The sequence below is a fragment of the Arachis ipaensis genome, chromosome B09 (genome assembly GCF_000816755.2).
Source record: "Arachis ipaensis cultivar K30076 chromosome B09, Araip1.1, whole genome shotgun sequence".
Lineage (NCBI taxonomy): Eukaryota > Viridiplantae > Streptophyta > Magnoliopsida > Fabales > Fabaceae > Arachis > Arachis ipaensis.
In genome coordinates, this window is record NC_029793.2 from 24,503,945 (window position 1) to 24,515,334 (window position 11,390).

At 37.4% G+C, this 11,390-nt stretch overlaps 2 protein-coding genes across 5 annotated transcripts in view; one reads left to right on the forward strand and one right to left on the reverse strand.

Annotated features, from left to right (window-relative positions):
* LOC107615267 (zinc finger BED domain-containing protein RICESLEEPER 2-like) lies at nucleotides 7,716-8,239 on the forward strand. The gene has a single exon (XM_016317358.2). The coding sequence runs from the start codon at nucleotides 7,742-7,744 to the stop codon at nucleotides 8,237-8,239; it is 498 nt and encodes a 165-aa protein (XP_016172844.2). The 5' UTR covers nucleotides 7,716-7,741.
* Nucleotides 9,256-11,390, reverse strand: part of LOC107618418 (L-cysteine desulfhydrase) — a 6,583-nt gene continuing 4,448 nt past the window's right edge. The window contains exons 2-3 of one of the 4 annotated variants that reach the window (XR_002354768.1): nucleotides 9,973-10,013; nucleotides 9,256-9,842 (exon numbers count right to left, since the gene is read on the reverse strand). The gene's annotated coding sequence lies outside the window, so the exon portion shown is untranslated. Of the gene's footprint in view, nucleotides 9,843-9,972; nucleotides 10,094-10,420; nucleotides 10,931-11,390 lie in introns of those variants that run through there. The other 3 variants (XR_002354767.1, XR_001615227.2, XM_016320475.2) reach the window with 3 other exon arrangements.

The following is an 11,390-nucleotide window of genomic DNA, read 5'->3' on the forward strand; positions in this document are numbered from 1 at the left end:
ATATGTTTATATACGTAGACATTGGGCATACCAGTTGCCATCTATACATCTCCATACTCAAAAACAAACAATGCAGTTGCATGAGAATATAGTTCTTCATATATAAAATTTAATACCTTAAGAGTATCACCGATACACCCTAATTGTTTGGATAAATCAAAACATCTGACACATCGAATTCAATTTTTTCATGGAAGAACATGCGATGCCGAATGGCGAAGGTAGAAGCGAAAATCGTCACATTGCAAAAGTTGGTCAACGGTCTTAGTGAGTTTGTCGCTCATGTGCAAAATGGATTTGGTCTGCGGGAACGGTCACAGAACATCAACACCACGGCTGATCGAAATAGGATAGATAAACAAAAAATGTCAATGGGTGACAAAGAATGTGTATACAATGCATTGACACACGCCTCCAATTCAACGAAAGATAGGGGATGCTTCCTAGAACGATGAGGAAGAGACTACACCCTTTGTCGTCAAAGAACTGCGCTGGCGACGTCAACACATCTATTTTCGAGCACGATGACAATCAAAGACGGGTCGTGCATCCAAAGATATCCAGGTCAAACACGCAGAACGAGAACATGTACCAAGGGGTGCCGAGGCCACAAAATAATAGAATTCGTAGCTTTCCATTTAACACAAGGACGTCATCGAACGAGAGCTCATTGATAAACCCCATATTTAGGGTTTATCTTATGCTTCATTTAAGGAATTTTATCACCTTTTACCCACATTTATTCAATGAAATATCATGGTTTCATGATTGTTTCCCAACTTGTGCTTAAGTGTGAAAACATGCTTTCTAAGTCCTTAATTAACTAAATTTGATTCACCTTTGATTCCACTAGATGCCTTGATTTGTTTGTTAAGTGATTTCAGGTTGAAAAGGCTAGGAATGAATCAAAGGAGTGAAGAAGAAAGCATACAAAGTGGAGAAATCATGGAAAAGCCAAAGAATTGGAAATGTGCATCCACGCGCACGCGCATGGTACACGCACGCGTGGATTGCAGAAAACGCAAGGGACGCGCACGCGCACTGTACGCGTACGCGCCGATGGGCGCACGTGATTTTTTTAAATAGAAAATGTGCCTAGCAATTTCTGAGAGCTGTGGGGCCCAATTTCAACCAACTTTGGTGCCAAAATGCATATAAGGACCAAGGATTGAAGGGAAAAAGAGAGATTCACTCATTTTTACTCATTCATACACTTTAGGATTAGTTTTAATTAGTTTTAGAGAGAGAAGCTCTCACTTCTCTCTAGGATTAGGTTTAGTTCTTAGATCTAGGTTTCAATTCATGCTTTTTTCTACTTTTTGATTCTCAATTCTTGTTGTTACATTCATCTTCCTCTATTCTTTTGTGGTAATCACTTCTATTTTGTTTCCATGCTTTGTTGTAGATCAACTTTTGTTCCTCCTCTTATCTTTCAATTCAATTAGAGGTAATTCATAATAATTGTGTTCCTTTTTATTGTTGTTATTGATTTCTTGCAATAAGTAGTTGTTAGATTTTATTGTTGTTATCAATTTACTTTGCTTTCCTTTTATGCCTTCCAAGTGTTTGATAAAATGCTTGGTTGGATTTTAGTATAGGTTTTATTCCTCTTGGCCTAGGTAGAGTAATTAGTGATGCTTGAGCTATCTAATTCCTTTGTTGATTGACAATTAGAAGTTGCTAATTGACTTGGATACCACTAAAGCTAGTCTTTCCCTTGGGAGTTGGCTAGGACTTGTGGAATCAAGTTAATTCATCCACTTGACTTTCCTCCATGGTTAGAGGTTAACTAAGTGGTAGCAATGAACAATTTGTGGTCACAATTGAGGAGGATAACTAGGATAGTACTTCTAGTTCTCATATCTAGCCAAAAGCTTTGTTAGTTGTTAGTTTATTTTCTTTGCCATTTACACTTCTTGTCTAAAATCTTAAAAACCCCAAATATAACTCATAACCAATAACAAGATACTTTATTGCGATTCCAAGGGAGAACGACCTGAGGTTCAATACTTCGGTTTATAAATTTAGGGGTTTGTACTAGTGACAAACAAATTTTTGTATGAAAGGATTATTGCTTGGTTTAGGAACTATATTACAACGAGCTTTCAATTGTGAATTCTAAACCATACAAAAGTCTAATCATCATTTATCGAAGACGGAAAGTAGCTCCATGCAGACATCCGTCGTCGAGAAGCTAATTCCGAGACGGTTATCGTCAAATCTGACTAAGGCGGGAGTAAACACCATGAATGGTTGGCCCATTTCTCAGCACAATTTGGACATATATTGGTAAGTCTACAACAAAGATGCTGACCCCACGTGTATCATGAAACATGCCGGAAGCACCTGTTGAAAGGGGTGAGGTGTATAACATCTTTCATTTATTAAACACAGAAAGATCGTTGTACCAATTGGAATGCAACGTGCAACTCGTTCTGACATGGAATGCCTGGTAGAAGGGCGGCAACCTACCCTGAAGGTACATAGCCATCGTATCTTCGTCGAATTTATGCATTTGTTAATTGACGCAGTTATAATTTTTTCATGCGATTTGTAAGACTTGTGTCATTCGATGATTTGCAAATAATGGAGTTGATCATGCTCATGGTAACATCTGACGAGGACACCGACGGAAATCACCCTCGGGCGGTATGGTGCCTGCATCCGAAGTTTGCGATATGATCAATACTAATTGTGTTGATTGATTGGAACCCATAGAGATGCTTTAACATTCTCTCATTTCACATGATCCCTAAACTGTTGACATGCATGATTACGTATTTGATCAGCTGACTACTAGCTATATAACCAGGCCGATGTCATGGATGGCGTCTCCTTTGAGATTTTGGCACAGCGATATGGCAACAACTACATGCACCCAACGAAGGACCTGTGTCTTGTAAGTTACCTACCAATCTAACTGTTGTACCCCGAATTCGGACCGGGGTGGAAAAAATTATTACTATCTTATTCGGCTTATCTATCAATCACAGGTCTATATGTCAATATTAGACGAAAGTTGTGACATGCATTGTTATCTGGCTGTGGTGGACCTATCGGACAAGCAGGTTTTTCAATTTGACACGAAAACAAACAAAGAATCCAATACAATGCATGGTAAGCGAATGACATCGATTAATCCAGTGAGCTATTTGAATACAAAAATAACATTTTTGGGGAATATTTGGCAGTTGACTGCGTTGGATGGAATCATTGGAACTGATACATATCGCATGTTACGTTCTAAAAATGCCACCGAATTTGCCAATTTGGATATCATGACCGCTCCGGGAGTACCAAACAACAGCAACAGTACAGACTCCAGCATATGGTTCATGCAATGGATGGAGATGGAATCGTGGTTCACATATGCAATATTGGCAATCATAAGTGAATACATGCATAAAAAATAAAATGTTTAGCGTAACATGAGTGACACCATCACTTAACGTTCAACTCGAACAATATAGTATTTTATGCATTTATTTATGCATCTGTGCATTTCTAATTCGATGGAACAATTATAATTACAGCTTGATGAAGAAAAGATCAGAATCAAAATTGCTGTTGAACTATTAATGGGAAAGTGCAACAAGAAAAGGGATACATTGCTTGCAAAGGCAACAGATTCGGTGAAGATGTGTGATCCGTCTTTAATCTATGTGTAAAGTAGCCCACTGCAACCCTTTTTTTTTTGTTAACCACTGCATATTATTATATTATTATAATATATATTATTTACCATGGTGGTGATGAGTATTGGTCCCTTTCACTCAATCGTCGAGAGAGATGATTGGCCCTGACGTGTTGGTCCCACTGAAGTTGCTGTTAACAAAACCAGCCTACGTGTCACTATCAGAGTAGCATAACGAAGGAATCTCCACGGTTACATCTAGATCCCCGGACAGGTTATCACAGAGCTGACACCAATGTAAAAACCAAATTATTAAGGCATAACAGTTAACTAAATCAGCTTAAAAATGATTAACCCACCATTTCAGTATCCATGAAATCCAGGTCATCTGCAACTACGCTTGATGACTCTAATGTGCAACAGTCTAGACACGTCCTATTGTGTCCCACCTCCCGGCACAAACGACAACGTTGGGTTTTCTTGCCACCATTAGCACCTTACCCTTTGTCTTGGCTTGCAGAGATTTCGTGCTGACTTCGTGCCACCTTCATTGGAGGGCCCCTTAGATAGAAAACTGGTGTCGGCTACATCTTCGTTCTTGAAGTGCTTCAACATCAGCATGGCAATGTCTCGTGCAAACTGGAAATTTTGAGTGCTGTGACAAGCAATTTTTTGCACACTTTCTATACTAATCCATCATGTACCAGTGTTGTGTTACTCGTACAGAATTCCAAATTACGCCGGTCGACTGCATCGCCCTCACTTTCGCATCCTTAGTCTATCTCAGCAATATCAGAGACCTTAGGCTCTCATGAACATTGTTAAGAACAAGCACCACAATTATATGTTCGCAAGGGACCCCGAAATATTCCATTCTCATACACGTGCATCTGACCTCACTCATTTCATATGTTGCAACCACACGCCAATCTTTCTCCGAAGTGCCTATCTAAAGACGATGGATAAAATACGAACCGTTGTCTTTAGAATTAACCATCCTCATTGCACAGGCCCTATTAAGAATGGGAACAAACAAATAGAATATTAACCAAGTGTAATTCTCAATTGCATAACCCTCCAACTGTTTCAGGTTAGTGGTCATCACAGGGTCACCCTTTGCACACTCAAAATCAGCTTCCACTTCCTTTGCACAAACAAACATCAAGCGTCGATGGTAATGATGTAAAAAAATCAGTGTAACTGTATCGATACTTGAGTATATCACGGCGTGCAAACCCTCACACCTTGAGGTTGTGCGAAAGCCAGCAAAAAACTTTTCTCGTATGTGTGCGGTTGTCCGACTATGCCTTCTCTCGTACATGTCTTGTACCCATCTCTTATCGCCTACGCCAAATTGCTCCAGCATCTCAAACCACTTTCTCTGGATTGTTCCGACCTCGTACTCGCCAAGCATGCAATTCTTAAACATCCTTGTGAAGTTAGGCTTTCCGATGTTGCTCGAAGTGTTTTAGAGGATGTGCCAAGCACATACTCGATGGTGTGCTTTTGGAAAAACTTGCTCGATCGCAGACTTTATTTGCCTATCACCATCGGTTATTATGGACACAAGAGTTTTCCCCTTCATTGCTATTTGCAACTGTTGAAGCAACCAGGCATATGTCTCTTCTTTCTCATCGGCCACGAGTGCAATGACAAAGACAACCGTTTGGTTTTGGTAATTTACACCAAAGAAGACTACCAAAGGTGAAAGTTAAACGTTTTTCTTGTACGTTGCATCAAATGCAACGACATCTCCAAATACCTGGTAATCAATTTGGCTAGTGCTATCACACCAAAACAAATGTTGTCACACCTAGGGTGAAAATAGGCCAGGCGGCCTGCCAGGGGCCTGCATCCTGGCCTGTATTTGGCCTAGCCTGACCTGGCCTGATAGAAAATAGGTCCAGGCTCAGGCTATTAAAAAAGCCTATATTCTTTAAAAGGCCAGGCCTAGGCTTTTAAAATAGCCTGTTAGGCCTGCAAATACATATATATAGTTTTATTATACTAGTAAAAATGCTATTAGAAGGAGTTGAACTTGGGTCTTCTATCATATGAAGATACCTTTATCCACTAAGTTATTTGTCTCTTTAATAATATATGTGTATTTTTATTACTTAATATCTTTAATCTTTGATGTTGGAATATCAAAAGTCAATCAAATAAAATAATTCTAAAAACTTTTCCTCCACATTAATAAAGAAATAAACATACACACAGTCATTCTCTTATCTTCTCCACTTTACACGCTCTTCTACCAGACTACAAACCACCATCCTCTTCATCTTCTTCCTTTGACTGCAGGTACTTCTTCTTCTTTCTCATGTCATTATTTTTTATTTTGTTGTTTTTTATATTTTTTGTTATAATGTTAATTATTTTTTCATCAATTAGGGTTTTATTCTGTCAAAGATCTTTTTTAAGTTTAATTTTTTCGTTTGTATTGTGATATTGTTTCTACTTTTTCGAACATAAAATTTTATCAATTTTTTTTCATTAAAAGGTTCTTACTTTATGCCATTGATATAATGAAAGTAAAAAAAATCATGAGATAATGTTATCTGTTAATTTTTGTTTAGGCATTACAATAGGTTTTAGAAATGGCTGAATCTGTAACTCCAAGTGATTCGTTGACCAATTCTATTTCTTTAAATGGAGAAGAAATTAATTGGTCAGTACCAACAATGCCAACAACAGATACACCATTACAACACCAACAACTACATCAGCACCAACACAGACAACAACTATTACAAGTCAACCAGTCACTGAAGAAAATGGTAGTAATGAAATTGTTATTACAAAAAAAAGGAAGAAGACTTCACCAATTTAGGACGATTTTGACCAAGTTGAAAATTCTGAAGGTACAAAAGCTATTTGCAAGTATTGCAAATCTGTGTTTTCTTATGCTGGAAAAGGAGCTAGTACTTCACATTTATGGAGGCAGTCTAGTAGTTGCTTACAAAGGAGATTGCATGTTGCTGCACAAAAGAAGCAACCATTGATTCCATTTCAACCTTCCAATTCAAGTGTTAATCCATTTGTGACACCAGGTGCAAGATATTCTCAAGAGAAGATGAGACAAATAATTGCTATAGCAATTATGGTTCATGAGCATCCTTTTAGCATTGTTGAGGATGAAGTTTGGATGTGGGGCTTCCAATACGCTAATTCTGAATTTCATAAAATTCCTCGCAAAACTGCTCGAAGTCATTGCTTGGCGATATATGAGGCAGAAAAGAAACAATTGAAGACTTTGTTACAAGGTGTTAGGAAGATAAATTTGACAACTGACATGTGGAGATCAAGCCATCAAATTTTTGAATATATGGTTATCACAGGTCACTTTATTGATGCAGGGTGGAATCTTCAAAAAAGGATTTTGAGTTTTGTTCAGGTACCTGCTCCTAGACGTGGCATCGATGTTGCAGATGCTATTTTCAAGTATTTGAAGATTTGGGAAATTGAAAACAAAGTCTTCTCAGTATCTGTTGACAATGCTTCCTATAATGATTCATGTCTAAGGGCTCTTAAGGATACTATTTCAGATAACAACTCATTACCTGTTGGTGGTAGTTTGTTTCATGTTAGGTGATGTGTACACATTCTGAATTTGTTGGTACAAGATGTGCTAGGTAAAATTAAAGGTATTATTCACAAAGTTTGTGAGAGTGTCAAGTATGTTAATTTTAATGATTCAAGATTTAAAACATTTGTTGAGATTGCTGAGAACAAGCGTTTGAAGGAGAAAAAACTCATCATTGATTGTCCCATAAGATGGAATTCTACTTACAACATGTTATCTGTGGCTTTGAAGTTTAAATCTGTGTTTGCTGTTTATAAAAAGAAAGAAAACCCCACTATAGTTACGAACCATCATCAGAGGATTGGAGGAAAGTTGAGAAGATTTGCAAACTTTTAAAAGTTTTTAATCTTGCTACTCATGTCATTTCTGGTAGTGAGTATCCTACTGCAAATTTGTACCTTCCTGAAGTTTGGAGAGTGAAACAAGTAATTGATGAAGCTATTGAAGATAGAGATTCCTTCATGAGAGAAATGGCAACCTCAATGAAAGAAAAATTTGACAAATATTAGGGAGAATGCAATATGGTAATGTCTCTTGCTTGTGTTTTGGATCCTAGGTGCAAGTTACATGTTATTAAATTCTGTTTTCCTTTAATTTACAAACCTGAGCATGTGGCTGCTGAAAATATTGAAAAAGTGAAGAATACATTGCAAGAAATGTATGATGAATATGCTGAAGAGTGTCATGGTGATACAATAATAAGTGGAGTTAACACTAATGGTCTAGTTGCTTCTTCTAATTTGGTTAGTTCTGAAATTAGTGGAATTGATGAAATGTTGAATATGGTTCGGAAAAAAGAAGCCATTCATCCAACAAAATCAGAATTAGAAGTTTATCTTGATGAGAGTGCTTACATTCCTGAAGGCAATTCTAAGTCTTTTAGTGCTTTGGAGTGGTGGAAAAACAATAGCCTCAAGTTCAAGATTTTATCTAAAATGGCAGCGGACATATTAGCAATTCATGTCTCAACAGTGGCTTCAGAGTCTTCATTTAGTGCTGGAGGAAGAGTTATTGATTAATATCGTTCTCGACTAAATCAAGAATCCATTGAAGTTCTCATTTGTGGAGGAGATTGGCTTCGGAACAAGTATGGTTTGAAGAAAAAACCAAATGTAAAAATCAACTTTCTAATATTTCTCTTTTTGACTAAGTAGCTATGTTATAGAAAATATTTTCTCTTTTTAAATGTGAGAACATTGATATTGGTATGATGTGAGTAGTTAGAATAATAAAGTTGAATTTCATGATATATAAATGAGGTATCATATAATTTATACTAAGATTATGACCACAATTTTATTTTGAACATTCTTTTTGTTACTAATAAAAAAAGTATTTGTTGCATTTATATTATTTAAAAATCTAATGATATGTGTATGTTTGCTTTTTTTTTCAAGATGTTCGAACAGGAAGATTAAATCACTTTCAAGTTTGGAGGGTTAATCCATTAATTGTTCAACATTTTTTTTACTGTATTTTGATTTAAGTAGTTATTAGCTTAATTATTATAAAAAAAAAAAAAAAACAGGCCTATTGACAGGCTTCAGGCCAGGCTAGATTTAACAACAGACCAGACTCAGTACTCATTAAAAAGTCTATACCAGGCTACAGGCCAGGCTTAGACCAATATACTCTATTATAGGTCTGGCTTGTTAAAATTAAAGTCTGGCCTGACCTAGCCTGTTTCCACCCCTAGTCACACCCTCTCCCGGTCAACAATTTTGTAGTACAATGCTGGATCATTTGTCTTACACTCGCAGATATACTTTAAACACGATTCCGCATCTAGACCACCCTCCCTTCGTTGCTTCACATTTACATTGTGCATCTCCCTTGTTGTGTAGGGGACATTATGATACCCGCCGGCTAGACTCACTATAAAACCGTGGATTCGTGATACGGAAATATCCCCTTTGTGCATGTCGTTCATTTGCTCAATGTCCTCTTAGCTCATCCTCCGATGGCTTGGGAGCATGGAAGAAAAACACAAATAGAAAACGGGGTGGTTATGCTCGTTTGAAAAGTACGCAACGTACCAACATCCTGATTCATCGTCCATGCGAACATGCATCCTTGCATGGCATCCACACCGTGTCTCGGCCCTTGGCCTCTTTTGCCGGTTAGGAATTGAGTAGAATTTCAGCAATCTGAATTCTTCTCGGTGGCACACAAATTCCTATATTATCCTTACTTCGCTACATTTTTTGCTCCTGTAATGTCTCCTGCTAAAACCATGGTGCTTTGCATATGCCTGGTAGAAGTCAAATGCAATGTTAACATCTGCGAAATTAAAGCGACTTCCACCCTACTCAGGTTCACAAAATCAATTGAACCTAGCAATTCGCCAGAATTATCAGCGTGTAAGTCATCATCCGCAAAATTGTCATACATTCCTCCGATACCGTCCAAATTGTCTTCCAATTCAACCCCATCTCCATTGTCGCCATCGGTCTCTCCAAGATAGTCGTGTTCTGTTTCATCTTCGTGTAACTCATACTCGTCTGACTCCATCCCTACAAGCCTTCACCCTCGACTGATCCAACTCCATGGTCTGCTCCGTCGTACAATTCTGCTTTGTCGGCGAGACGCAAGCCCGCAGGGATATCTTCATGCACAGCAACCCTTTGCCAAATAACAATACAGTAATTCAGCAAAACACACACAGGAATATCCTTGAACAAAGTTGACAAAATTTGGAAAAACAAAAGGGGATATTTAAAAATCAAGTGTAGAGTAATAATACAATATATACCTTCTTTCCATTGAGACGACGATGCCATCAACTACCAAAGACTGTCGAGAATGGAAGTCAGTACCGTTGTGTTCAAATATGTAGCTGGAGGGCGTCACCTTACAAACCCTATGGCCAGTTACTAAGCAGAACTAATTAAATTGGTTTATCAAAAGTGAACAGACATAAACTGCAATTTAAAAAAAATTAAAAAATAACCTCTCTATTTTCTATGCAATTGCAGAAAAAACCCCATAAAAACATTCTTATTTTACACTACCTAACTGACCAGTGAGCCAAATAAATTTTTGGCATTTCGGTGTCACAAACGTATCTCACGTACCGATTCCGTGCCCAACAAAAACCTAAAGGAGTCATCGGCTGCCATCTTATTGAGGGAAAAATATTAAAAATAAAACCCTGAATTTTGGGTTAGAAAAATCAGAATTCGTCTATTAAAAAAATAAAAAAGAAACAAAATAACACCTGAATTTTTGGGTTATGAGATGAGATTGCTATTGATCATCTTATATCACACTCAGTGGGCTTAAAGGTATGATTTAAGTGAGGGAAACAAGCAAATAACATCGGGGGAGAAAAAGGGAAGGGCTAGGATACAACTCTCTTTAATTTCATAATGATGGCCTTAATCTTTCCTTAGTCAAGAATTGATCGATACAGCAGGCAAAAACTACAAGTGATGCCAATGATCATTTCTGAATTCCCTACTTGGTTATGCGAATATGTAGTACAACCATGCCTCAGACCTTCGTACAAAACAGTCGCCAGTTTCGGTAGAATTCATCAATTCAACCACATGCTTTGCCCAAAAATTATCAAGCAAACCCCAAACACATGCTGGTTAAGCATGGTTCCATTAACCAGGAGAGAACAATGCCTCAAAAATATCCGGTATCTCAATTCTGTAATTAATATCTCAGTAAGATCCCATTTTATTCTTCAACAAGTACGAAATTATCTGTCAAATAAATAGCAGAAACACTTTTGGTTATCAACCAAATGCAGAGAGCAAAGAGTCAAAAAACGAAAGGTTTCAAGTACTTGAATTGAAGCTAACTCAAGGATTCAAACATAAACAGGCGCATGGTAGGACACATTAAGAAATTAAGAAATTAAGAAATTACACCTAATAACTCCTGCCTCTTGTCAACACATTAAGAAATTAAGAAATTAAGAAATTACACCTAATAACTCCTGCCTCTTGTCAACACGTAAAAACTGAAACTACAGGAAAAGTAAAACAAAAAATAAATAAACCAGCTAACCACAAAAACAGCCAGGTCAGAATTATCTTTACTATGGTCACAGCGTAAACAGGAATTGCAAACCATGTTTTGAATAGATAATATATCTATTAACTCAGAGGACAACATTCTCTGCTCACCTTTAGCATCATCTACCAATTTATACTGGTCTAT

Coding starts and splice junctions, on each gene's coding strand:
- LOC107615267 (XM_016317358.2), top strand. CDS start 7,742: ATGGTAATGTCTCTTGCTTGTGTTTTGGATCCTAGGTGCAAGTTACAT.